This window comes from Crocodylus porosus, unplaced genomic scaffold, assembly GCF_001723895.1.
Source record: "Crocodylus porosus isolate Cpor-Errol unplaced genomic scaffold, CroPor_comp1, whole genome shotgun sequence".
NCBI classification, from domain to species: domain Eukaryota; kingdom Metazoa; phylum Chordata; order Crocodylia; family Crocodylidae; genus Crocodylus; species Crocodylus porosus.
The window spans coordinates 41,054,337-41,081,946 of NW_017728943.1; the positions used below are offsets into that span (position 1 = coordinate 41,054,337).

Below are 27,610 nucleotides of genomic sequence, written 5' to 3' on the forward strand. Positions count from 1 at the left end.
CACGTTAACTGTTACAAAGTACCTTTTGGAAACTGTATTTTGTGGTTTCCTATTAATTTTTGAGTGCTCTGTTTTTAGAGAACCAAATATGGTCCTTCCATCAACCTAAATTGCAAAACTGATTGACTTGCATCGCAGCAGGATTGGGCATAATATTAAGATTAAAAATCCCACGTTTGTTAAAGCTGGGCCTGATCCTGGTAAGAGGGGTGTGCCTCCATAACTGACTTGTGTGCATGCCACGCGCTACAGGAGATGCTCAGAACTTTGCAGATTTGGACCCCTTTGAACTTGGTTTGATGTTCTTTGTCAATCTAAAGTATCATTGACTTCAAGGGCTACATAAATCTAGGACATAACATTTCCCAGCATTGTGCTCAGGTGATGGCAAGGAAATGGGGAAAGCTACAGTGTGTGACACTGACAGGGTTGGCTTGTCACTATATCTGGCATTACTTTACATATCTATAGCCACTTCCACCCAGGATCTCAAAGCACTTGGAAAGCATTAATGAATGTGACTACCAGTATTATTTATAGTGCAATTCATTATTCGTTTTTGGAGGGACTGCATTCTTATTTTGTCATTTGCTCTTAAAATTAATACACTCCATGCTGGCTATAAAACTGTATTTGCATTTAATTGCAAGTCAGAATGAATTAATGGATGTGATTTAAGGCCAAACTCACTTTTTTTAAAAAGAACTCTTCACAGAAGAAGGAAACAGCTCTGGGTTTTGGTGGATGTGGGGAACGAAAGGGGAGTTGGGGAGGAGGGGGCAGGCAGGCAGAAGCTATGTTCATTCCTTGCTTTAATTCTTGAGGTTGCTTTCAACAAAACAAAAATGCCTCTGCCAGGAGGGGCTTAGGCAAAGTGGTCAAGCACATCTGCTCCTGAGAAGGTAGTAAAGAAAAGAGGTTCATAGTAATAGGGCAGGAGCACAAAGGGAAAATTGTACATTGGAAGCATTAGTCTCTTCAGCCTTAGTGTGGCCAGACTGGTTTAGCAGACAGAATGATAGATTGCTTTGTCAAGGGTCCCAGGGTGTGCCCTGAACTTGAAGCACTTTGTTTATCTTGAATAGAAAGGGAAAAACACAGACATAATCGATGTCTAGTTTTTAGGAGCTAGAAAGAGGTAGGAGAACAGAGAAGACTAAGGGAGGGGAAGAGAAAAGTTGGGGGAGGGGTGGGCCGTGGTTGTGGCTGTCCATTAACAGATGAACTTGGCTGCAGTCCAGATTTTGATGAGAGTGTCATAGCCCAAGAGCAGTCAAGCCTTTTCAATAATTTTTTTATACCTGCTGACTGTACATCAAATGCTCCCAGGTCTTTTGGCTAAAGGCAAGAAAAAAAAGACATAGCTCAGTTTTTTTCCTCTGAACCAGTTGAGACCAGTCTTTTGGCCACACTCACAGGTTCTATCATCTTTCCTGACTTGCTATTGGGAAAAAAGAGCTGTAATGATGCCAGTAACCTGAGGGCCCTGGACAAAAAGAGTTTTGGTGTTCTGAGAGGCATATTCAACTTAGAGTGTGGTAGTAGGTGAATTTGTGTGTGTTTGTGTGTCTGAGAGATTTCATGTATTGCAGAAGTTAAATTCACTGTTAAAAAGCATCTGTGGAATAATCTGTGCATAGCTGAGAAAGGCAAATACAAGAGAAGGACTGAATGCAGGTCAGCTGAGTATAAAAGATAACTCTGTAGTAGATAATTCCATGGTAGAAAGTCTGTTCCTACTCGTGTGTGTGCTTGTTGTCTACACAATGGCTTTGCACCAATTTAATTAAATTGGTAGGAAAAACAATTTAGTTAAACAGGAAGGGAAATCCCTTAGTGTGGATTTAGTTATACTGGCATAATGGTGTTTATACTGGTATAGTGTGTTTTGGATAAACACCTTTATGCTGGCATGACCATGTCCATGCTAGCTGGTTTCACCAATTTAATGAAATCTTTTTTTCTATTGCTTTACTTAAACAGGTGACAAATCTGCATGCAGACAAATCTTGTGTGTCTTCAGCCTTGCACAGCTGTCACAAAAATTTACCAGCCTAACTGCAAAATCTACTTGCCTTCCCTTGCCGTGAGGATGATGAGAATGTGGAAAACTAAAGATAATTTACTAGCTCATTAAAAAAAGCAGTGACTTGCCTGAGCTGAGTAGAGTTTTGCAAGGCTGTAATAGATACAGCTACAGATTGACATGGAGAAATGAGTGTACAAAATTTTGATCCAGAGGTTTGGCATGAGAGCTGCCATAGGGTTCAGGGGTATCTGGATCCCGGGGATTGATCTGACCCATGGAAGGGACCTGGGTTAGACAGCAGCAAAGTGTGAAGTCAGTGTCTATAAGTATGTATGTGTAGACCTAGATTTATACAATCCCAAATCAGTCTTTTTGTTTCTGATTATGCTGTCTATTCTGACAGTTATTCAGCTCCTTACCAGTCTTGGCAGGCAGCTCAGTCTATAACATCATGACGTTTTTGCTTTTAAACAGGCCAGTTTCATCGTGCTGCAACAAACAGCAGCTTAACTGAATTTTGCTCTGACTTATTTGAATAACATGCACTCCAGTCAAACAAGAAACCCCTCAAAGGAAGATTTCAGTGCTTTGCTTTCTGTCCAGCTTACACTGGATTGTTTTCAAAACCTGAAGAAATGGAGTAGCTAGGAAAACATGGACCCCTCTAAGGCAGCAAGGGATAATTTTTCAAAGGCACAAAGAGCAACGGGGACTTGATGCCTAATTGTTTTTTGACAGTCCTTCCACATTACCCCACAGTCTCCCCACAGGATCCCAAAAGTGCATCCAGTTAGCACCAGTTAGGAGGACTGACAAGTCACTTGTGGAACCCTATCTCACGTGACCCTTTATGGGGATGTCAGTAAAAACAGGGCTACATGGCAGTGCTTCCTGGAGGTGCAGGGCCCCCCAAATCAATACATTCACTGACTCAGAATGTTTTTAGGGGGTCTAGACTCCAGCTGCCTCATGTTTGTACTGAAAAGGATTAAGATAGAACTGTTTTCCCACCTTCCAAGTTTTCAGCTTAAATCTCAATTGTAAGTGGCTCATTTAATTTTCCTTTGTGGAAGACAAGTGCAAAATCTGTGAGGAAGCCTTGGGCTCCACCTGTATGAATTTACTCAAGGATTGGTGATCTCCTTTGCAAAGCCTTTTCTTATCTTGATCTTGGAGATGCATGTCAAACCATAATTGGCTTTACTGAAAACTTCCTAGCTACTGTACATACCTTGACCTCTTCCTAGAATCTGACTGTGCGCATGACTGGTCTATGTAGTGTACAGCCTGTTTGTTATCTGCCTGTCTAACTACTTACATAGCTTCCAGTGCATTAGTATCTGAGAATCTCATGGGCATTAGGGAATGCATCCTCATAATACCACCGTGAGGTAGGGAAGTACCATTGTCATTGTAAGGAAGAAGAAAATTAAGTGACTTGTCTAAGGGCACAGTGGTATCTGTGGCAGAGCTTGAAGTGAGCCCAGTACATTAACCACAATGCCAGTCTTCTCCCAACTGTCTCTGAATGGTTATTGCAATAGTAATGTTTTCTCTGTTTGGTTACTTATACTTGCCTTCCCCTGAAAACAAGAGCAGGTCTACTTTGAATCTTTAATTGAGATGGACTTTAGGTGATTAGAGGATTCATCCTCTGAAATCTGTGAGGAGGCTGTAGGACGGCAGGCTTGCATCTCCATTGCTGCCAGATAAGAATTGTAGTCTGTTAGACGGGCATCACTGCACATCCAGCAGCCATTTTGCTGGCTTCCATGTTAGCTTAGAAGGAGGCCTGCCCTCTGAGGCACATAAGGTTGCATAGTCCTTGCCTGGCTACCCATTTCCTCCACAGCTGCTTATTCAGGGTCTGCCCAGACCCAGGTTCGATGTGCTTGTCTCTTGAACATTCAATTCATCTTCACTCCCAGTGAAATTCACTCCAAGTAAGACCACCTGTGCCATAAGTCTTAAGTGATAGAGTGAGCTCTACATGGGCCCCCCACATCTGGGTGTCTTTCAGGTGTAGTGAAAGTAATCTGAATGCCCAAGGTGACATACTTGTGACCTTTGGGTCAAGTACCTTTGTCTAGAGACTCTACAGTAAATATTGTACAATGAAAACATAAGGACATAAGGAGTACTGTAACTGAAAAGGCTATAGCAGAGCAGCAGCCTGGCTAAGAGACTGCTGGATGAGCTGTGCGTAGTATTTCTAGTTCAAACTGATTGAAATGTCGACTAAAAATCAATGTTGTTGACTAGTGATAATTTACAGTTTTCTTGGTGCTAAGTAGTTCCACGCTTAAGAACGAGTTTGCTGTGCAGAGATTAGTGTAGAGAGTTCTGTATGCCACATTGAATCAGATGCATTATAGGTCAGCCCTTTATTTGTTTCATCATGACTTTTACACAGTTGTCATGTAATTTATGGCTGCTTTCACGTTGTCAAACATTTTCATTGCGGCTTCTTCTTAACATACTCCTGACACAAACACGGCTGCTTTAAAGAGACTGTATTGTTTCATAATCTGAGAGGAGGACTATAAAACATCAAATTACACTATCTTCAGGCTAATCTAAATGCACTACAGATTGAAATCAGAGCTCATTTGTCCCTGATGCAAATTATTAAGTTCTAATTATAAATATCCATTTAATTACCCCATACATTTTTATTCTGCAGACCCTTCTCAGCAATTCTGTCTGAGATACAGTAGATGTATAGGAGAAAATCTGCAGTAATTAATGTGCATTTCCTAAATAATAAAGAACAAACATGAGCTACTTTGTTTATGGAAGACATAGCCGCACACACATTTTTAGCTATCCGTGTTGTGGCATCAGGCACTGAATGCTAATTTAAAAGTAAACTGAAAAGGCAGAAATTGAAAGTTTGATGTTTTTTCCATGTTGAAAAGGCCTGATCCTGTAAAGACTGGTTCAGTTAGGTAATCCTTACTCTCGCCAGTAATTCCACTCATTACATGATTGGCTGATGGTTACTTACATGAGTAAGGCTTTCAGTATTAAGCCCAGTATTTTGGAACAGAGACAATAGATTACAAATGGGCATATTATTTATGCTAAAAGCTTCACAAACCAACATGGTCACTATCTGTTATTACAGTGAAGCAAATATCTGTTTTCTGTTTGTGTTTTAGAAGCTTTTAAGCTTAGTACTGAACACTGTACTGGCAAGTTAAAAATCTTCACTTGAAAGGTAGTTTTTCTTTCTCCTCTTTCTCCTCCTTTTGTACACTTGTTAACCCAAAATTTTGTAGTATTGTCTGCAGAGAGTAGCATGCATTAAGATCTACAATTGAAGATGAACACCTTTCATTGGTTCATCCTTTCACCTTAAGCATAATCTGTACCATCACTTGAAACAGAATTTCTGAGTTTAATAAGATCAAATATTTATAACTGGAGAAAAAGTTTCATGTATATAACTGTGTGTGTACACCTTTTCTCACATGATATATTTCTAAGATACATATATGTGTCTGTTTACACACACATGGATATATATGCACAATGGATACATGGCTTTATTGCTTATTTTCTCGAAAGATTTTATCTGTTTTAACCAGAGGAGGCATCATTAGGTTTTTCTGATGAATCTGTGTCTGCAGGATTAGTGCAATTTTAATGTTTGCTGGAATTATATTAGCAGGCCCAAGGTGCTGTTGAAAGTCAAACAGTGCTTTATTTAGCACTTACGTAGGTCAAATCTTAAACCCACTTTTTTGGAGGAAGGCTGCGTCAGGGTTGTATCAAGTCCATGGAAGGCTACTGAAGCTCAGTTGTCAAGTAGCTGCTACAGCCCTTTCCCTGGCCCCCAGCATCTCAGACTGGAAGATCTGTGTAGCAGGAAATCCTCTGGCTAGACCCCTCCATACTACACGGATGCCTTATATTCCCTGAGTGCTGATGCCTGTTGAAGTCAGTGGGAGTTTTGCCTGCATATGGACTTTAGGATCACAGCCTGCAGCCAGACTGTGTAAAATGCATTTAGCCTGTAGTGCAGGGAAGCACCTCATCAGAAGCACCAGGAGGTATTTTGGAAGGCTGGCACATCAGTGGAATGGAGCCATGCTGTAGTCTCCTCCCTGCTCCTCCCCATCCCCTCTGGGGAGCCTTGTGCCCCAAGGGAAGTAGGGAGGAGCTGTGGCTGGACTCTTATGAGTGCAGAGATTGGAATTTTGCCCAGCCCTTACACAGGCCAAGCAAAGGGGTGTGGAGGCTCCTTATTCTCTCTTCATTGCTGCACAGCCGCGTAAATTGCCTGCAAGCGTGTTTAACAGGGATGATTCTCATCTGTCAACACAAGGAGTGGGAAAAAGCAACAGCATAAGTACAGAACAAGAATAGTTAAGGCAAATTCTGCTCCATGTTGCCCTAGCATAAAAATCCAGAGTGACTCCACTACTCCACGTACTCTATAGACATACTGGAGGAAGTGAGATCAGAATTAGGTTTGTTCTTATCTGTTTTCAGATGGACAATCCAACATCCATTGAAGTCAGGGGAAAAAAAACTTAAAGGAAATTATTCACCTCAAACATGAATTAAATTGATGCCTGCCAAAAACCTCTTTATAGCAAAGTATGTGTGCATGTATTCACACATATATTCATGTGTGTATACTCAACATACACACTGAAGTTTCACTGAAGTCAGTGGTCAGCAATTATTACCAGGTTCAAATTCACATCTTTGTGCTTGTTAATAATTTATGGGAAAAAGAATATTTTTATGATATCTGTTATCATCAGTTTAAGTGTGTTTTGAATTTTTTAGTTTTACATATCTACTACAGTAAATCACAATTTTCTTTTCTTTAGACGCTTGATTAACTTGATCTTATTTTGTTTTTAAAACTATGAGTGCTTGCAGTAGTGTCCTGAATTCTCCGGTAGCTTTATCCCGTAACATCGTGACTGCTTGTATCTTAAACTTTGTTTTACAGTCCCAGCCAGAAGACAGTAGGAAGAAAATTATAAAAGGTATGAAACAATGTTTCTAGAAGGCAAGGATTTTTTTTTTTTATAACTGTCTCCCAAATAGAAATTTTTTCTCTTAGTTTTTCTGAAGGTTATATATTTTGGAATGAATTGAGTCGGCGTTTCTTTTTAAACTTGTATCCCTGTTATTGTGCTGCTTTGAGACATAATGCTTTTTATTGTAGTACCTTCATAGTTCAGTCAACATACAGATAATTGTCTGTCTGAGATTTTACATCCTATCACATCCATTGTAAAGAAAGTTAAAATACTAAGCAGTCTAGTAGCCAGATAATGGACAGAGCATGTAGTACACAAGTAAATGCTTAAATTCTTATACAATATGTTATTACATGAACAGTCAAACATAGATAAAATTCTGGTCCTGAATAGAAAACAACCTGTGTATTCAAGGATGAGGCTTAGGATTTCACAGCATAATATTCTTTCTCTGTCTCTTCATATTATCTTTATTATTATTATTACTATTATCATTATTGTATCATGCAATCAGCCATTGTATTGTTAATGTATGGTAGGGTCTTCCTGCTAGGACAGCCTTGGCTTGCTAATGGGGTCAGTCATGTCACAATGTGATATATGGATTATGTTTACCATGGCATATTTTGTTTGCAAGCTAGGCTGTGAGAGTGGAGCAGATGATAAATGAAGATACCCTATAGTTTCACACTAGTTCCTGTGGTCGCAAGTCTCCAAAAACAATAAAGAGCTTCTCATAATGGAAATATATTTACAGGCATATAATTGACTTAAAGTTTTAGATATATGGTTGAAGTTTAAGATGTGATAGTCCATTACTTCAGTGTTTTGCTTAAAGCTTTTATTTGACCCAGATAAATTATTTAGGATCTGTTGTGAAAACCTTGGTAAATGTATGAACCTTCCATCCAGTTAAGTAATTTGCCTGGCTGGTATATTGGTCGATTTTTCATCTGCTAGCCCCTGTGTGGCATTCGAATCTTCATCACTGGAATTCATCGGAATGTGCATGTATGTGTATGTGCATGTATATATACATATAATATATATTTATAAGTATTCCAGTGAGGAATACATGCAAAATATTTTCTTAATATACATTTAAAATACTTATTTGCTCCCCAAAAATCATCATTGTTTTCATGTAGCACTTCCTCAGTCTGTAGAGTGAATAGCAAATGTAAACATGGTCCTGCCATTAAAACAATCACTGAGATAATACAGTTTGTGAAAATGCTTATTCAAATAATCAAGCCCTATACAAGGAGATGATACGGCAAATCTGGTAGTAGTAACTTATTCCTAAGATACTGTAATGCAAAGGATCAAGAATTAACAGCTCCTTGATGAATTGGTGTTCTCTTAACTGTACACTGAGCGCTTTGCTCTGGTCCCTCAGTGGCTGCTGCACTTGTGGTAGTACTCCTGTGTTCTTCACAGAAGTATGCTTAGATCTGTCTCCTTTGGATCCCTCTTTCTCCACCCCCCATGCATCTAGTTAAATGGACTACAGTAATTTGTACACAGTTACTTATTGCTTATTCCATCTCCTGAAAGATATTAAGTCCAACAAGCTTTTACCCACTGAGTCTATAGAGAAAACGGCTAGGCAATTTTTGTTTCAATCTACACGTCTCTCTGGAGCACTAGTTCCAGAGACTGATCAATAGGTTTTATTGTAGACCTCACTGTCTCTAAAAGCATTGTGACCTTATCCCGTCTAAAAATAGTATTTGCTCTTGCTGCCTACAGAACCTTGACCTGTGAAAACCCATTTGGAACATAACTGACACATCCAGTCAGCTGTATATCCAAGACATGCTCTGCACAGAGCAAATTCTGTGCAGAACTGTCCAGCTATGGGAGAGCACACACTTATAGTACTTGGAAGGAAAATAACCCAAAATGAGCACTACTTTTGCACCTTGATAGGAGCTGTAGGGGAGCTGAGGGGCAGGGGTGGTGGACAGTGAGAAGGAGCAGGCCGCCATTCTCCCATTCCATCCCTAAACACTTGGAAACTGATCATTTGGAGATCCTGTTATATTGTACCCCTCTGACTGAAGCCAGTGTGAGCAGAAGGAACTCAGCATCTCCAAATAATCTGCCTCTTATGACAAGAGTTATACTGAGCCCAAACAAAAGTTCATGCTAGTGCAGTATCCCAACCTTTTTTTCTTCATTGTTTTTGTCATTTATATTGGAATAGTTATTGAACTCTAACAGCTTTGAAAAGTGCGATCCTCAGAAAAAAAAGTGCAAAAAGCTTTACTGTACCCTGTAAGAACTGACAAAAAATCCTGAAATGTTCTCTCAAGTTAAAACCAGTTTTTTACTAATCACTAGTGGGTTGTTCCCTTTAATTAAGGGTGTTTTGGGCTACAGTGAGATGCAGGTTTTGGGGAGGAGTTTATCAGGGATGCTGATGAACTGATGACCCACTGAAGCATACTGCTAACTTAGGTTACTTATGGCATACGGAAAAATCCAGTGATAAAGAACATATTTTACATATGCATCACCTGGAGGATAACATCTGCTATCATGGGTTGTTGGTATTTTCAGTGCAAATGAACTGAAACTAGGGAAGGATAATTTCAGAAAGAGGAAAAATACACACAGGAAAGCAGTCTCATGAAGGGTTAAGCAGCATGCCTTGTAAGAAAGGTCTAGCGCACAGCCTCCAAAAGATGAAAAGGAACGAGAGCTATGATTGCAGAGCTGTAAAAGGTGGCATTTTGTTCTCCTGTTAACAAAAGCCAGGACTATTGTTGCCTCCTGGCTTGAAAGAGAGGTCACTGGTGGTATTAGTGCTGCTAATCACATAAGAGACCAGGTGGGCTTGGTCTTCGTGCTGTATCTACTGCCTAAGAAGCTGTGACTGGCCACACCGATCTGTTCCCATATACAGGTTCCTCTTTGGTTACACAAAATGTCTGCTCTTGCTCTCTTAATGCATAAGCTATTATTAGCAAGTGTCACTTAGTTATCTGAGAGTGGCACTTTTAGCGGCCATCTAAGTGCCTGACATTTGGGTTTACAGCAGATTAAATTAAATTTTAGTCTGGTTTGGCTTTACGGAAAGTAGACAATAGGAGCAGCTGCGGTGGAAGTGTAATATAGCACCAACAAGTACAGGGTGCCATGACTGGTGCTCTTCCCCACCTGCCTTCTCCTAGTGCCCATTTGGGGGTTCTGAGTATGCAGGTGACTATTTTGCGATTAGGTACCTGACAGCATGTTCTCACTGCCATGCTGTCCTAATCTACCCACCGCTCTACCCTGCCTCCCCCCCCAGTCCCTGGTCACTCAGAGTGTTTGTTCTGACCACTGGCTTTTAGATCCTGGAAATGATTGGTTGGCAAATGCACGTTCAAAATCAGTGCTGATCTTTTCCATTATGACGTTAGCTTGTCTGCACAAATGGTTTAAAGCAAGGCCTGGGATTAATATTATTCACTTATTGATTGATTCATTGATTTCTAAGTGCATCCATCCCTTCAGCAGCTAAGCAGATTTTGTTAATTTTTAGAAAAACACAGAAAATGTATACCTGAGAGAAAATTCTGTTTAAATATTTCCTGTCCTTAAAAACAGATAAGCTAAAAGCTTGTCCATCTGATGCTGACCTCAAATTTGGACACTGGTGGATTGCTCCAAAGGTCATGACCTCACTACTGAGAGCACTCTACTGCTGGGCTCAGAGCAGTCATCATTAGGGAATGATAGTAAAGGCAGTGCTGTTGGACATTTCAGTCAAACATGAATTCCTGTGGTAGGGTCCACAGGAGAGAAATAGAGGTAGTCAGGGTCTCAGGGCCAAGACATAGATGGAAATATGACATTATGTGGAACACTTTACTGGTGTCCACTGCTTGAAGGACATCGTTAGACATTAAATGGGAATACCATCTCCCTGTTTAAAGCCAGATTGATAGGGGTCAAAGACACCTCACAAGATCAAGATGCAAATGGATCTGTTCCAAAACTGCTTTCTCAGTAACCTTCCTCAAGAATGAAAGGTTAGAGACTGGCTGATAACTGGCAAGGCTGTTAATGTCAAGAGATATTTTTCTTTTCAGCAAGATGGTACTGTTCCAGGCTGGCTGGCACCTTGCCTTCCTGGAGTGAAGCAGTAGATAGTAATGGGACAACACCTGACATGGTGGCCTTCACCAGGCAGGAGTGTAGGAGTCAAGTCTGAGGTGGCAGAACACAACTTCTGAATGCATTTCACTAAGTGAAACTAGGTGAAACTGCCTGAAAAAAGCAGACAAATGAAGTAATTTATCAGTGAAAAAACAGTTGTCACCTATATTATTGGCATCCTTTTTATTGCTTCTGATCTGATAAGTAAGCTTGTTAGGATTTAAGCAACAGTTATGTTCCTTCCATACCCTTATGTTGTTTTGTATACATGAAGGGCTGTGTGGCACCATCTCATCAGAAGAAAAAGTCAGAGAAGATATAAAAAACTGGTTTTCTCTGTAGCGTGTCACCAGCACGAGTTACAGCCCAGTCTGCTCTGGAAGTGTATGAATGCATCTTATCATACCTACCAGGGGCAAAGTTAAAAAATACATAGGTACAGGCTGAAAAAACAGTGGTTCATGCAGGTCCTCCTCAGTCCCTTGACTGGTGTGACTACTCAGGCAGAAGTGGATCATTCAGTAAACAGACATATGTCTCATAGTCAGAACTTTTACTGTAACAGAGAGCATGTAATGGTGAAGCATTTTTATATGCTCACAACATATACAGAGCCAGCTAATCACAAATTATTGCTGTCTAGGGTAGCCTTACCTTCTGATCTGTTCTTGTAAGCGCTGCTGTTTTATACTGATATTCTTCAGAGGAATTTACTTCCTCCTGACTCCTCCTGTTTCTACCAAACCATGGCCCTTGGTTCAGTAGCTGCTGTCAACACTCCATCTATGTCTTTCCATAATCTTAGACTGATTGAACACCAGGTTCCTCTCTCACACTGGCTCTCAGCATTTTCAGACTCAAGGCACCCCTCATCAGACTTGAGGTGCCTCTTAGTTTTCACTCATTTTTTGACTCCAGAAAAATAATAGAGCAAGTCTTTTGTTGCAGAGAAACCAGAAAGACCAGAACAGGGTAGAATGTTTTTAGTACAAATTAATTCCTATTTGTAATCTCTGGGTTTATTTTATAAATCATATTTGCATACCTACCACTACTAACACTGAATAGCACCCTGCAGCACCCTTGAAAGGAATTCAAGGCACCCTAGTTAAGAATCATTGCTCTATCACAAAATGCTGTGATTAGACTTTCAATATGTGTTGCAGTAGAGGGCTGCATTACATGCTGTGCACTGAAGGGGAGTATGGCCAGACAATTATATATGGGTCTATGTCACTGCAGGAAGATGTGATTTGAACATTAATGCAAAGGATTGTTTGGGTCAAGACTCCAGGGCCTTGATTCACCAAGCGGCAAGTGGCAACCTCAGAGATCCAACTGAACACTCCTCAGTTAGGACTGCTGCAAATTGGAGTCGGTGAGGTGGGGTGCGGGTTCTGTTTTAATTCTAAATGTTTAGGGTAAGGTCCTTTATGCTAGCAGAGGATTAGGTTTAGCCAGAGTCCAGTTCCTCAATGCTTTCTACTACCTCTGGTACGCTCCCAGCCAACTCAGTATGCCCCCACCTCTTGTGTAGGGGAAATTCTGCACATGGTATTTCTGGCCTGTGTAAGACAACAGAAAATGGCTCCAGTAGCCTGGAAGTGATCTGACCCCTGGCTTCTGTTCCTGGTTTGCCACTGGATCACTGTGTGATTTGGATGTGCCAGTTAAGAAATCCGTGTGAAGTTTGCCTAACTAAGAATTTTAAGATTTGGTCTGTAGTTTCACTATGTCTCAGTTTGCTTATATGGAAAGTAGATGTTATACAGAATTAAGAGCTGATGAATTTTATTTTTTTTGGTGAATAGCAAGTTTGCTGAAAGATGTGTTATCAATGAAGTCATTGAATTATTTTGGCCAAGATATTAGAAAGAAGAATTTTGAAAATGGTTTTGTTTCAACATTTTTGAAGCAAAAGGTTTCAGCTATTTATTTTTTAAATGGGATTTTTCATTTAAAAATTGCCGTACTTTTTAAAAAGAAGGCTATAACTGGGTTAAATAACTTGAAAATGAAATGAAATGCTTTCTTTGCTTTAGTTTGAATGAAATGTTTTGTTCAACCTTAAACAAAATTGTTCACTTTCTCATTTTGCCAACAATCTGAAAAAAATGATTCTGCTTCAACTCCAAATGAATTTTTTCCCCTAATTATTCAGTTCAGGAACTGAACTGAAAAAATCCATTATGTACCCTGCTCTATAATACGTACTTTACTTCATAAGAACGTTGTTAGGTTTAAATTATTAATAACTGTAAAGCACCTTGACAGCATCAGATGAAAGATGCTATCTAGTTGCATTATTATAATTTTATTTGGGGTTGTATCCAGATCAGTTGTTCTGTATAGATTTGTGTGGCTTCTTATATGGATTTACATGCGCATATATGTGTATGCATGTGTGTCCATGCACACAAACACACACAAACACACACTGTTGGTTGGGTAGAGATGTGTTTGTTCCTCACTGCCAACATAAGTTTTGCACAGGTACTGTGTAGAAAATATTCCTCAAAACTGATCACGTAGACCAAAAAAAAAAAAAAAGGATTTGTTTACATTTGTTTGAAAGGATGTGCGTATTAGTGGTATTTTGTGACTTGTAAAGTTGAGAGAGGGATTTTTAAAACAGTGCCCAACTCTGGCTTAACCCTGGTGCTATTGAAGTCAGTGTTAAGAATCCAGTTTTGAGTGCTTTTGAATAAAGCACACTTGATGTCTATATTATCTGAAAAAAACCCATGTATTTGTTTTGCTTTTAGGAGCATGAATGCCTTGAATTTATTAAAAGAACTCCAAAACCCAATTTTTGACACCAAGAGTCTAGAATTTACATTATTAATTAGTACCACAATATGCAAAAAATCTAGTTTACATATCCAAATACTGCTTTGCATAATTCACACCTCATGTCTGGTGAGAAAAAAGAAGCATTTCCTTCAATTAATAAAACAAGTAAGAACATTTTTAAAAAAATGTTGGAATTGGGGAGATTGGCTTGTCTTCATGTTTTATTATAATTAGTATTTGCTCTTGCTATTGTTGCAGTCTAATTTTATAATTTATTTGTTAGAAACTGGCAGCATCTGTTAACTTGTAGAACAGTCATTATGATGTGACATAATGAGTTTGGACCAGAATGGCACCTTACTTTTGAAGTTGTCCCACTTATTACAACAGTGCTTCCCACAGAGTCATATGTTATTTAGTGGCCTCATCTACACATGTGCTTAACTACAGAGTAGACTCATTAGCTTCAGAGTAAAGTGTCACTGTTTACATGTACAGTGGTATTAGGTCTCAGTAATCTAATTAATGCCACAGTAAGATAGTACTGTTGGGGACAAGACTATCTTACATTGGGGCAATTTACTGAGATTAAACAAATGTGTAGATGCTGACTGCAAGTGTAAATTGTGCTTGCTCAGCCCATCCAGCTGGGGGCCAGACTCTTGCCTGCCTCCTAGACACAGAGCTCTGCATTTTGAGTACTCTCGTGCCCCAGTCAGCCCTTCTGCTGCCCAGCGCAGCCACTCGGAACCTGGGGCTGACCTTTTGTTCTTCCTGCCAGCTTGGGCCTGCTCTGCCTCTGCTCAAATTGCTGTTGTCGTGGGCGCGTGTGTAGATGCTATGCCTGGAAGTAGTTTACTCTGGCTCAGACTGCTCCAGAGTTTATTGTACATGTAGTTGGACCCAGTATGAGTAAGAATATAAGAATTTTACAGTAAGCGATTATTTTTCCTGTTAGGGTCTGGTCGTGGGGCTGTTACTCATTTTGGTAAGTACTTACGCACCAGAGTAGAACCATTGCCTTAATAGGACTATTTGCATGAGTGGGTGCTTAGGCATATAAGTAGGGGTTGCACAATTTAACCCCAATTGCTAATTTTAATTAAAGATATTTTCTTGTATAAGTATTGAAGGAGAAGCTGAAAGCTGTGTGACAGGTAAGAGAATACAGCCAGGTCCAGGCAGTGTCCACTCTGAGTTTTAAAACTGATATAAGAGATATAGGTCTTCATTCTCTTTCCTTGACTAGCCATATTAACAGCAGAAAAACATAATTTTTTGAGCCACTTGAATAAAATAATTGACTGTCAATATCAAGAACTACAAAACTGTGTAGGGAACAAGTTAGAACATACCTTAACAAAATCTTACAACAAAGAGCTACTCAAACACACCCTTGAGTCTAGTGAGCTGTAAATTGAACTTCAGTTCAAATGAAAGACTTTTATGTTTTGTGTACATTTTTGTATCTACTCAGAGTGATTCAATATCCCACACGGTGTGACTTTAAGTCACTAAAAGAATCAGCAAGCACCATACTCAGCACTGAGATCAGTGGTTTATATCCCTATGTGGCAAACTGACTTTAGTCAGAAAGGATTCAGCGGAGTCCCACTTAACTTTCTTGTTCAGTTGTATTATTTTTTAAAGTTTATAGAGGTTAGACAGGACCTGAGCCACCTTTCAGTCAGTATTTTCCACACAGGGAAGAAACAAAGAGAGAGAACCTTTTACTCTGCTGTGCGAGCGTAATGATCTTTCTGTAAGAAGCTCCACACCCATTTCTTCCTACAGGTTAGAGACACATTTTTGGCACAGTGCAAAATAAGCGTTCTAACATGTTTTTAATCTGCAGCTTTCACATCTTGAAAAGTCTGATGTTGTGGCTTTGGCTGTATGCATATATTTCAAGGTGTAGCACCCGAATAGTATAAAATATAGAACATAAGTAAAAAGCAGTGACATGCATTAAATACGTTGATTCTAGTCTGCTATGTATTGATTTTTATGCCCTTTGGTAATGCTTTTCATTTTCATCCTATTATATTAGCTACTTTTGGAAGATTCCTAGGTATTTACCATTGTAATATGAAGTTCTTTCTGATACTTTGTGAATTCTTAATTGCTACAAACTGTGTGCATCTAAATTAGACCCTTTACTGCACATTAGACTAATGTGCATGGAACTTACTGCGCAGTAAGTTAGGCTAATGCATGGTTTGCTAGCACCAAGAAATGCAGGTAATAGATTAACTGCACATTAGCTACTGTGCAAGTAGCGCATGTATAGATGCTGATTGGGAACAATTTGCTCCTGGTCAGCCTAGGCAGCAGAGGGCCGCAGGGGGGTTGGGGTGGAGGGGAGGTGTTCGCAGCTCTGGGATGGAGCTTTGGATCACAGCCCAGCTCAGCAGTACACCCCAGTGTTAGCTTGGGGTGATGCTCCGTGGATGAGTTGCAGCAGCGCCCTGAGCTGTCCCCTTGCTTTGCTTGCTGAGAGGATGGGAGAGTTCTCTGTCTCCAGTCCCAGTGCTGCTCAGCTCCCGGTTCCCCCCAGTAGAGCTTCCCTGTCCCCTCAGTCCTGCCGGTACTCACACAGTACACACCCCAGTCAGCTTCTGCTCCCTGCCCATGTCTGGGGGAGCTGGCAGCTGAGCAGCACCAGGACCAGGGGAGCTGCTGTGGGGTAAGCAGTGCTGGGACTGGGGGGTGCTGTGGCAGGGTAAGCAGCACCAGGATCTCCCCCTGGTCCTGGTGCTGCTTACTTCCCTGTTGACTGCCCATGGTCCCACTGCTGCATAGACCCCCACTGTGACTCCTGGTGCTGCTCAGCTCCTGGGGTTCCCCCTAGGCATGAGTGAGGAGTGGGAGCTGAATGGGGCATGTGCTGCATGGGCAGCAGCAGGGCTAAGGGGGTGGGGAAACTGTGTCCCCAGCTTGGCACTGTGGGGACAGTCAGCGGGAGAAGCTGGGAGCTGAGTAGTGCTGGGACTGGGGACAGAGAGTCCCCCAATGCCTTCAGCAGGCAAAGTGAGGGGAGAACTCAGGGTGCTGCTGCTGGCATTGCCCCAAGCCAACACCACTGATCCAGGCTGCTATCCTGGGATCCATGTGGCTGGGAGCTGTCCCCTACTCTGAGAAAGCTCCCCCCTGCTCCCGGAGCCCAGGCCTGACCTCTGTGCTCTCTGCTGGCTTGGGCTGGCATGAGGGGAGCCTGGAGCTACTCCTGGTTGCTGCAGGCGGCAGAGCAGGGCAGAGGGTCAGGAGCAGCCCTGCACTCAACTGGTCCCGTTGGCTGCATCCAGATGAGTGTGGACATGCAGTATGTGGCACTGCAGACCTGCCAGCAGTGTCAGACACCGCATATTCAGGCAAGGTCCGTGCTGCTATGCTGAAGCACAGGGGTGTTTTTTGATCCCAGAACATTCCATGGTCAAAAAAACCCAAGCCAAAAAAAGTGAGAAGGTGCACAGGCAATGCACACAACCCAAAACAGGAGCATGGCTGGCCAGAGCCATATTCTGGTTGCCGGGCAGGCTCCCAGCTGCAGGAGCACTGTGGCTGCAGCTCCTTGAGGCCCCCAGGACCTCCGGTAAGGCTGCTGGGGCCATCACTGTTGCTGGCCCCAGCCACCCCTACCCCACCCAGGGTAACCTGCCATGCGCCAGTGTGCATGGCACAAGTGTTCCTTGGGGACAAGTAACAGCAGCGCGAGGTGCACCGTTGTAACTTGTCCCTGGGGAAACAAGTGGCTGCACTCATCTGGACGCAGCCATTGGGAGCAAATTTGCTTCTGGTGTGGGTGCATGTGTTTCCAGGCGCAGTTTACTGTGCCTTATTTTAATGCATAGTAACCTTAAGGCACATTAATTGCATGTGTAGACTCACCCGATGTGCATAGACCTTGCTGTTTTAACTGAAACACCATTAATTCTTTGTTTTCTAGTGGGCATATACTTACATGAATCATGATGGACCTTAGCCAGGATCCACTGAAGTCAATGGAAGTCTTTCCTTTAACTGAAATGGGATTTGGATCAGGTTATGAATTACAGCTCTGTCCCTTGTCTATTTTATTAAAGCATGACACTTGCAAATTTTCTTCTCTGCCTGGCATTAATTACCACATCCCGTGATCAACAGGCCTCATTTTAGCATCTCTAAGTGTTGTTATATTGTTGCTGACATTGGCACCACCCACTTGACTTCAGTGATGCTTACTGCTGTTGATAAATAGGCGGGAATATAGCTCTGGGAGGTATTACACAACTATGGTAGAGTTCAGATGTTGTGAGTTCTAGTTCTGGCTCCATAATCTTTCTTGTGGTTTATATTTTATTTAAATAGATTTTCTTTTGGAGGAACCCTTTCCCCACTATTGTTTTGTTGTTCTGGGAGGAGAGCAAGATGGATTATCTCTCTCTTGTTATGGGAAGAGCTAGCATTTACCTTTGGTCCTTTTGCTCCGTTGTGGCTGTGCGGGGGTTAGAGCATTTTAGACATTTCCCGAAATGTCAGCATTAGGAGCACCATTACAGAGACACTAGAGGAATGATCAGAATGTAGGGGCAGAAGAAATTAGCAGCTAGAAAGCTACAAACAGCAAGTCATCTACTAAGAATAATCAAGGCTTGTTGTTGGGAGCCAGTTCATCCTCCAGTCCATGTCTGTGATGTGTATAAATAAGGATAATAAAAAGTGAGGCTTTATTAGGCCTGTATGACATAAAAGGTACATTTAGATCCAAAGTGTAGCACTGGCTGTTGTAAAATCAGACAGATGATGACATAAATATGTTGCTACTCAAACAATGATGACAGCCACGCTGCTTGGTTGTTAATAGGCCAAATTCTGCTCTTGGCTATGTCAGTGTTATCCTTTTTTTGAAATGGGAAGATTGCGCAGCTTTTGTTGATCTCTAGCAAAACAAAGATTTGTAGGCAAGGAAGGCCAGATTTGATGAAGGTATCTTTGTATTTCTCAGCATGACCTGCACAATTGGAGTTGCATGCTTAATCATAGTATCAAATGCATGTAAGTGTATCTCTTCCATGTTCAGCAGTGAAGGAAGAGGAGGAAATGATGAAGAATATGCTATGAAAATTGTTTCATGGGATTCAATTTGCCCTTATACTAGAATGAGTGATGATGTGCTTAGAACCAAAAATGTGTGCTGCTCCTGCTTATCTGACCCTATGAAAATAGTCACCGTCTTTTTGTTTCTCTGGAGAACTAAGAAAATGGCAGCATATGACAGAATTGCCAGCCAGGCCTGCAGGATAAAGCAGTAATTAGCAAAGCTTTTAAAAGGGAAATCTCCACATTGGGAAGACATTATAACGGATCATATTTAGCATGTCTCTTGACAGTTTTGCTGCTTACCCATTTCTTTTTTCCCTGCAAAGCTGAGTGAGTGATGTAACAGGCATGTCTTCCATGTGATATCATGACCAAGGCTGAATTGCCAAAGGACAGGAGCGAAGATGAAGTGGTACTAAAGATCAGGCATTCATTCTTTGTGCATGTGAAAGAATATGAGAGAGGTGATGTGGAGCAAGAAGCTGAGTGTCTCCCCAGCAGCCCAACTGTCTGCTGGAGCTGCTTGGTAGCACTTTCTTGTGAAAATCCTCTGGAGGTTGTCTTCCTTGTTTCTTGTTCTGAATACCATAGTATCCTAGAGAGGTAGGGCTAGAAGGGCCTTCAGAAGTCATATAGTCCAACCCCCTGGACTGGATCATTCTTATCCAAGATATCCTATACTAATCCATTGTTTAAACTCCAGAGGTATTTTTCACCCTCATAGGTATAAGTTTAAATTTTGGTATCTGGGGCAGTGCTGGGAGTGGGGGTATATACCTTTTTGGTACAAGCTCCCTCAGCATTGGTTGTGGCAGTGGTGCAGTTCCCTGGGGGGGCTTCTATTCTGGTGCCCCATCTTAATTGGCATCTGGGTCTGGTGACCTAATTGCTTTCCCCTTCCAGCTGCCCCTCCCCCCCACCAAGTTATGTTACTGGTTACCCTGTTCTTTGGTTTTTTCCTTCCACTTGCTTCTCTTGCTGGAGTTCAAAATTTTCTTGTTTTGGCCTTTGAGATCCTGCATAACTGTCTCCCCTAACAATTTTGTTTTTGCATGAAAGCCATTGCCAATCCTTCTACTCCACTAGTGATACCAGCCTTGACACCTGTTTGTGTGCTTCTGCTACAGGCACTCTGCATTTTCTTCCACCCCATCCTGGTCTAGGAAGCCGTTTCTCTGTTTACCTTTAAAACTATTCTGTAGACCCACTTCATCCATAGGTTCATAAAAAGCTAACTGGCTGAGTAAGAGAGATGTGGGTTGGCTCCATCTTTATTGTATGACACATACATCATGGTAGTGGAACATATGACCAAAAGAAGCCATAGTAATTTTTAATAAATGTTATACCTCTTCTACCAGCAGTTTGTTCATTTGGTTGACTCTGGGACAATGGATCTTTCTTATATATTTGAAACAGGGGTGACTGGTGCCTCTTAAGTGTGTGGGGGCACGATTTGTGGGCGGTCCCAGGAGCGGGCCAAAAGCACCATATCTACTCCTATATTTTTGTTCTGTGGCTTAGTGTCCCCTTCCCCCCCTCCCAACATGCCACCGGCCCGCGCAGCAAAAAAACCTTCCCTGTTCTGAGCAGTGCAGAGTTGGGAGCCAATCTCGGGGGGGGGGGTGTCCCCCCCGCACACAGTAAATGCTGTTGAAGTACAATTATTAATCAATAATATTAATGAATTAGTAAATATTTAAGGACTTGCTTGAAAAGCTCAGATCCATGGTTTTATATTTACCTGGCTATAAAAGCACAGTGCATGTACCATAGACCACAAAACTTAACTTCTTTTCTCAAGATAAGAAAAAAATAGGTCCCCCCCATTCTCTGTTTTTGTTTATGTATGCCCAGATATGTAGGCACACCCAGAATTTATAAAATAAGGGCTCAGCACACAGCTTTTGGATCAATGGAAGCATCTATATGCTGAATATTTGGATATCTGGCCACTTCAATTAGGGTCCTAACTATTTGGGAGCCAACTTCTTTGGAATTCTGACCCTCAATCTGGAGAGATTGTATCTGGCATGCAAATGTCAGTGAGCATCTGCTTAGCACCTGGGCTAGGGACAGACAGTCAAAAAGCCGGAGCCTGAAATGATTCAATCTTTGCAGCTTAGTCTAACCTGCATAGATTCAATCAGTTTTGCAAGTGAATCGACATTCACATTTGACTCGGGAAATGCAGGCACATGCCTGCAGTGACTCAGGTCAGAGGCCAGGGAGTGCTAGAGCAAGTCCTTGGCTAGAGGGAAACTAAGCTGCAGGGGGGCATGGCCAGGCCGGGGCAGGCCTGAATATGACTTGTTAGGGGTTTAAACTCCAACCCTAGCCTGCAGGGACCCCAGCAGGGTCTGCCTGCAGGGGGAGTGGGAAAAACAGCCCTTGTCAGGGGTTTCCAGGCCCCGCCCCCACCCCCACCCCCACTTGCTTTTTGGCTGGCGGCAGGAGGGGGGGCAGAGTTTAATCTCCCATTGCTGGGGGGGCGTGGCACGGTGCGGTGTGGGCACCAATAGGCTCCGCTTGTGCACCTGGGGCCATGGGGTGCCCCCAGGGGCTGGAGGTCAGCTCTCGCTACCTTCTACATCTAGCTCTATGCAGGCAGCCACAGTGTATAGGTGGGTTGCAGCCACAGCATGGCTCCCTGCCCCCTTCCTATCCCAGAGTTGGCAGCGGTGGCAACTATTATAACTAATGAACTATTCCAGTGGGTGCATGTGAAGCACCTGTCACCCACTGCCTGCTTGCAGTGGTGTCAGGCACTTGGGGTGGACTGTTGCAGGCCATGGGTGTGGGCAGTGGTGGAGGGAGGGAATGGGCTGCTGTAGCCCAGTCCAGGCTGGCCCTGTGGCCCAGGGCCCTAAGCAATTACTGGCCTGTGGCAGCCTGCCGTGAGCACCCAGCGCCTCTGCAAGTAGGCAGCGGGTGACAGGTGCCTCACCTCTGCCCACCACAATGGTTCCCTCAGCTGCCGCTGCAAGGAGAGGGAGGGGTGGGCTGCTGCGGTCCAGTAGCTGCCTAAGTCCTGGGGTCACGGGGCTGGGCTGGGCTGCGGTGGTCCATTGCCTCCTCCTACCACTGCCCATGCCTCTGGCCTGCAAAAGCCTGCCCTGAGCCCCTGCCCTGTGGCTGAGGAAACCAGCCTGGTACACAGCCCCGGGTCACGAGCAGAGCCTATTGGTGCCTGCAGTGTGCCCCCTTGCAATGGGAGATTAAATCCCTGATTCCCCTCAGGCTGCTGGGGTCTAGCCCCGCCCTGCTTCTGCTGCTGGAGCAGCAAAGGGTGTGGGGGCTGGGGGTGCCTAGCAAGGGCTGCTGCTGCCTTGCCAGGCAGACCCAGCAGTACTCCAGATCAGGGTTTCACATCCCCACCCTTTTCTTAGCCAGCCAGAGCAGTGATAGTGCTCTGGCTGGGGAGGAGAGGGGCAGGGCCAACTCTGCTTGGCTGTAACAGACAGCCTAGCCCAGCCCAGGGCTGCAGAGCATGCTGGGGTGCTGGGGACTCTGGTTTAACTTAAACCAAGAAGGGGTCTGAGACAAAAATTGCATAAACCAGTTTGACTCAAATCAGTTCAGTCTGATACCAGGTTTATCTTAAACTAGTTTTGGCCATTTTGAACCTGGTTCATGTGCACTGAACGTATGCTCTATTACAGGTTTAAACCAATTTCAGATCTCTTAAACTGGTTTATGTGTAACTTCTGTCCCTAGCCCTGCAGAAGCCAGAGAAAAAGGGGCCAGTGGAATGTTGGGATAATAGTCTCACATCTGGATCCATGAATAGGAAACTTTAGATCCACATGTAAGACCTGGCCCATGTCAGCATCTGGGGCTTCACCTGAACATTCCAGAATATTAGGAAGGTTTGGACTCATACCAAGACTCTGCAGATTTCTTTGCCCAGAAGCCCAGAGTAGGATTTTTCTGCAGAATAGGGACTCAGACTGGGTACCCTTTCACACATGAAACTATTGTCTTGAGTGAGAATTACATGCAGAGGGAGGTTACAGGGCTGGGTCTTTTTTTTAATTACACATTTGTTTTGAACCCCACTTGGGAGGTGTAGCACATTATGTCAAGGAATTTGCCAGCCTGATGGAACTCTGTACTGTTGTTCCAGCAACTTAAGTTCTGAGTTGATATTCTCTCTTTTCTGAGCTGGCAGATCATAAGGGTGGTGGAGGGAACAGTAGAACTTACAGCTTCATTGCAAGGCTGGGCAAAGAGAGATCTGAGGTCTAGTCTTGGTTCTTGTTTTTAGACTTTGGGTAGATCAAAACAATTCATTTTCTGTGAAATAGGGAAGATTCAACTTTTCTCACTAGGGCATCATTCACTAATCTGTATAAATGGGTCTGAGATCCTTGAATGGAAGGCAGTTTAGAAATAGTGTACTAACTGTGGCATGTTTATCCTGAGAGGGTATATCTCTCAAGTAGCAACTCTGTAAGACAACTGAGCAACACTGAGGAGGCTTGTCCACTTGTCCCCTCCTGTGAGAGTAGCATTTCTTTTGTGGAGCTGGAGAGTGGGAAAAGAGGACCATCAAAGCAAGGACAAGGCAAGAGCACATCTGGGATGGAGGCAAGGAGTGTTTGGGGGAGAACTCTAGTAGTAATTTCTGCTCACTAAATAGTATGAATCATCAGTGTTTGTGTAAACTATAGTAACAGTTTAGACAAAACCAGAGGAATGTTTGCTCCCTAAGCAGTATAGAATGATAAGCATTTGCCTAGATTGGGATTTGAAGGTGTGCTGTTAGAAGCTGTTAGCTAACGTTTGCTAGAGCAAATCTAACATAGACCGAGTGGAAGCCAGCCAGCACGTGCTAAAGCATATTCTGCCTTGTCCACAGCAGCTTTCTTAATATGTGATATGTAACCCATTCTAACAATGCATCTTTAAATCCTAGTCAGGAAGACAGACAATAAAAGGTCAGAGTTTAAAAGAGAGCGTGTGGATCTTCCTTTACTTGGCTCAGACTGATGCAGTTTTTCCCCTTTTTTTTCTTGGTGTGAATCCTTTGATATCTGAGCAGGGAAATCCTCCCTTATCAGGAAACTCCACCTCCTCTTATCTCATGCTCCTAAAATGCTTAACCATCCTCTTGAATTTCGTTCTTTCACACCAGTTTTGATTTGGAAGCTGTTGCATATTCCTGAATGTTCTGTTCTGTCCTACTGTCCCACCCAGTGGGTCCAGTGAGGCCCAATGACGTAAAGAAGAGGCTCACTTTACATAAACACCCCACAGATAATCAGTCTTGTTGGGATTTATATTTTCTCCCATTTATTCAGGACTTCATGAACTGAATGATCTGCCATGAGAGGCCAAGCCAATACATTTCCTTAAATTGAGAGTATTGAAGGTGCCCTGGTAGATTCCAGCAGAAGGCTGGGTATTGCCAAAACGTGAACGCAGACTGAGAAACGTGTACTGTATTTTCCAATAGCTGTTTGGTGAATAGACACATATTTAGGTCAGACCAGTCCTCTTATGGAACAGTGAAGAAGCAACTGGCAAGGAGCTATGCTAAGGGACAAGCCACTATTTGGGGAACAAGCAGAGCAGGGAAGTAGTCATAGCAGGAGCTCAAGGCTGTGGATACAGATGAAATGCAGGTGACCATAAGAGACATGGGGATGGATAAGTACAGCAGTTGTATTACTGTCTGCCATCTTTCTCACCACTGGATACTTTCCATCACTGCTTGAAGGGACTGTGTGACAAGTTTACTGTTACTCGTTGCTAGTAACTAGGTTGTGTGATCTGCAGAATAAGTTATGTGCAAGCACACTCAGTGTATCATATCTGTGTTTATTATGTCCTAGCCCAGAAAAGAAGGCTTCTGAGTCTAGCCACTCACTCTGTGGTGCAAAGAGCTTCTTCTGTGCCAGAGGACTGGTAGGAATTGACTCCTCTTAGGTGCGGCTCTCAGGTTCAGTAAGGATAATTCCCTGTGGAAGCAACCTACTGATATAGGAGCAACCATGTAAAAAGTGTGGGGCTAACAGAGTGAGAATGCTGTACTCCTGCAGTGGTACTGACAGGTAAGTCACCAAGACAGCCAGACATAGGGGTGGAATGTTTCTTACCCTTTTTGACCATGTCGCCCAGCCCTCCTAGTTATTGACATACAAGTCTTCTAACACTGAGGCCCATTATTTAATTAACTAGCCAATTGCCCGTCATGAATGACAGATTTAAAATAACAAAAGAGTGTTTACATGGCCACCTGCCCCACCCTTCTGGGCCAGCCATTAAAAACACTCTGTGCCACTGCTGCCTTCTTTCCCCACTGCTCAGGGGAGGAGGTGGGCGGGGGAAGGGAGCCCTCTGGTGGGGCTTCTCCCTGCCTCCTCTCTCTTCCCCACTTCCCTCTGTCCCCATCGCCTCCCCCTCTCTGCCAGCTGTTGGGTGCGTGCGCGGCCGCCTCCACCTCCTTCCCACCTGGGCCTATGAAGCCAGTTGCTGCCCGACCTCTTGGCAGCAAAAGCATTACGGACAGACAGGCAGACCGACTAAGCCCCTTATTATATTAGAATGACTAAGTTAGATGAAGTTTTTTTCTTAACTTCAGTGTAATGCACTTTAGTAATATCTGCTCACTTGCCTCATTTATGACAATAAGCAAATACAAAGGTAAAAAGAGGAAATGCTCCTCTCTGGACGAAGCTATCACATACTTGAAGTGGTTTGGTTTGAAATCTCTCTGCAAAACCCCTGATCAGTTAGCTCTGGAGACCAAAGACTTTCTTCTGCTCCTGTCTCTTTCCATGGAAGATTAGATCGCTATACCGGTCCTTTCTGTAGTTTCTATTCACAGAGGACCTGGTTCTCCTTTCCCATGACTGGTTTTACAGCTGATGTGACCCCATCAATTTCAATGATGCTACACCTGGCTTATACCTGCACAAGGGACAGGAGAGCCAAGCCCGATACTTCCTGTAAGTGTTGTCAACATCAGTGAATCTCTTTGTGAGACATTAATTTGGATCAGCTGGAAACTTTGGGAAAAGTTATTTTAATAGTGGTGTCACATTTTGTTTGTTCAGCATCCAGGAAAGTCAACAAGAGACGTGTGGTAAAACTCTGTGTCACCTTACTTGGTGTGGATCAAGTGGATTTACATCAGCCTAAGTTCTGGCCCTGGGAAACCACCACTTAAAGTTAGGTGGGAATGGCTGAATTTTCTGCCTTATGCTGTTAAAGTGTCTCTTCTAATATACTGGCTTTTTGTCATTCACATTACTGCTTCCTCTTCTCTTGCCTCTAATACACACACAGCATGCACAGGGCTCAGAAAAAGAATTAATGATACTTTTTCAGTAATGTCTCATAGGACTTTGCATGCTACTTCTATGCTGCTGCATTCCCAACTTATTATGGCTTGGAAAATAGCTTGACTGTGAGAAGATTATGTTCATGAAATTGTGCAACATGTAAGGAAATGGTATCATTAATAGTATAGTTTATGTAGATTGTAACACTTCAAGCTTTCAGTTTCAACCCAGGTAGGAGCTCCGTTAACTTAAAATAACAAAAAGGGAACTGTCAGAATCAGAGCAAAATATTAGCATTATGAAACATAGTAACAGGTAGCCATTAGCACTTTATGTCTGCATAAATAGTGTCTTTAAGTGTTTTATTGGTAACAGAACAGAGGAGAAATACAGAAAATGGCATTAGTTTTCAAACTGTCATGTTCTTTTACTTCCAACTTTTTATTGTTATGGTTTATCACAGACCATATCTTCACTGGATCGTATTGAGTGCAAGGGTGGAGAAGTGTCATGGCTTTGAAAACACATTGTTTTCCAGAGAGAGCGAGAGAGAGAGAGAGAGAGAGATTGGTGGGGAAAGAGGCTGGCAGACTTATGGGAAGGTGTTTGAATAGAAAGTGTGTATAAGGACTGGATTATTTTCCTACTGCTCTTTTCTACTGCACTTGAAGTATGCTCCATGTGCCTGATTTCAAAAGTTCTGAAGACATAGTGTATAGCAAAATATGGATATAGCATGCATAAGTGTGCAGCTAGCATGGAGTTCACATATGAGCATGAGAAAAGAGTCTTTCTGGCTGATGCATCTTGGCTGTATCAAAATACTGCTGAGATCAGCTTTGATTTCCATTGATGTTTTGCTGGTCACCATTTTACTAAGCAGGGATAGTAGTCACAGCTAAGTGGTGGCACAGGGGAGGGTGGACACAAAGTCAAATGTCTTGATGGTGTCAGTAATGACCATTCTTTTAACCTCCCACTGTTTTTATTTTCACAGTCATACCTTTATTTCTGCATGTGGTACATTCTGCGGTAATGACATGACAGCATTCAGCCAGTGTTGATTAGCTTGTAGTATACCATCAGGTTTGGATGTAGTTAGTGCCTTTCAGAGATAACTTGTGTCTTTGGATTATTGATTTACGTGCAGGTCCTGCTGCCAGGTCAGGTGGCTAAGGGACATATATACATACAGGTAAGCTGGGAAATACAAGTGTTTCAGCACCCACCCAAATCTTCCATAAAGCACTTTTCAGATAAAACACTGT

At 42.7% G+C, this 27,610-nt stretch overlaps 1 protein-coding gene across 4 annotated transcripts in view; it reads left to right on the forward strand.

Annotated features, from left to right (window-relative positions):
- Positions 1-27,610, forward strand: part of BCL11A (B-cell CLL/lymphoma 11A) — a 102,317-nt gene that overhangs the window by 14,152 nt on the left and 60,555 nt on the right. The window contains exon 3 of one of the 4 annotated variants that reach the window (XM_019549238.1): positions 6,999-7,035. The exons of the other annotated variants lie outside the window; for them this stretch is intronic. Within the exon in view, the coding sequence (XP_019404783.1) occupies positions 6,999-7,035 (37 nt within the window). The remainder of the gene's footprint in view (positions 1-6,998; positions 7,036-27,610) is intronic. 4 annotated transcript variants of the gene reach the window in all.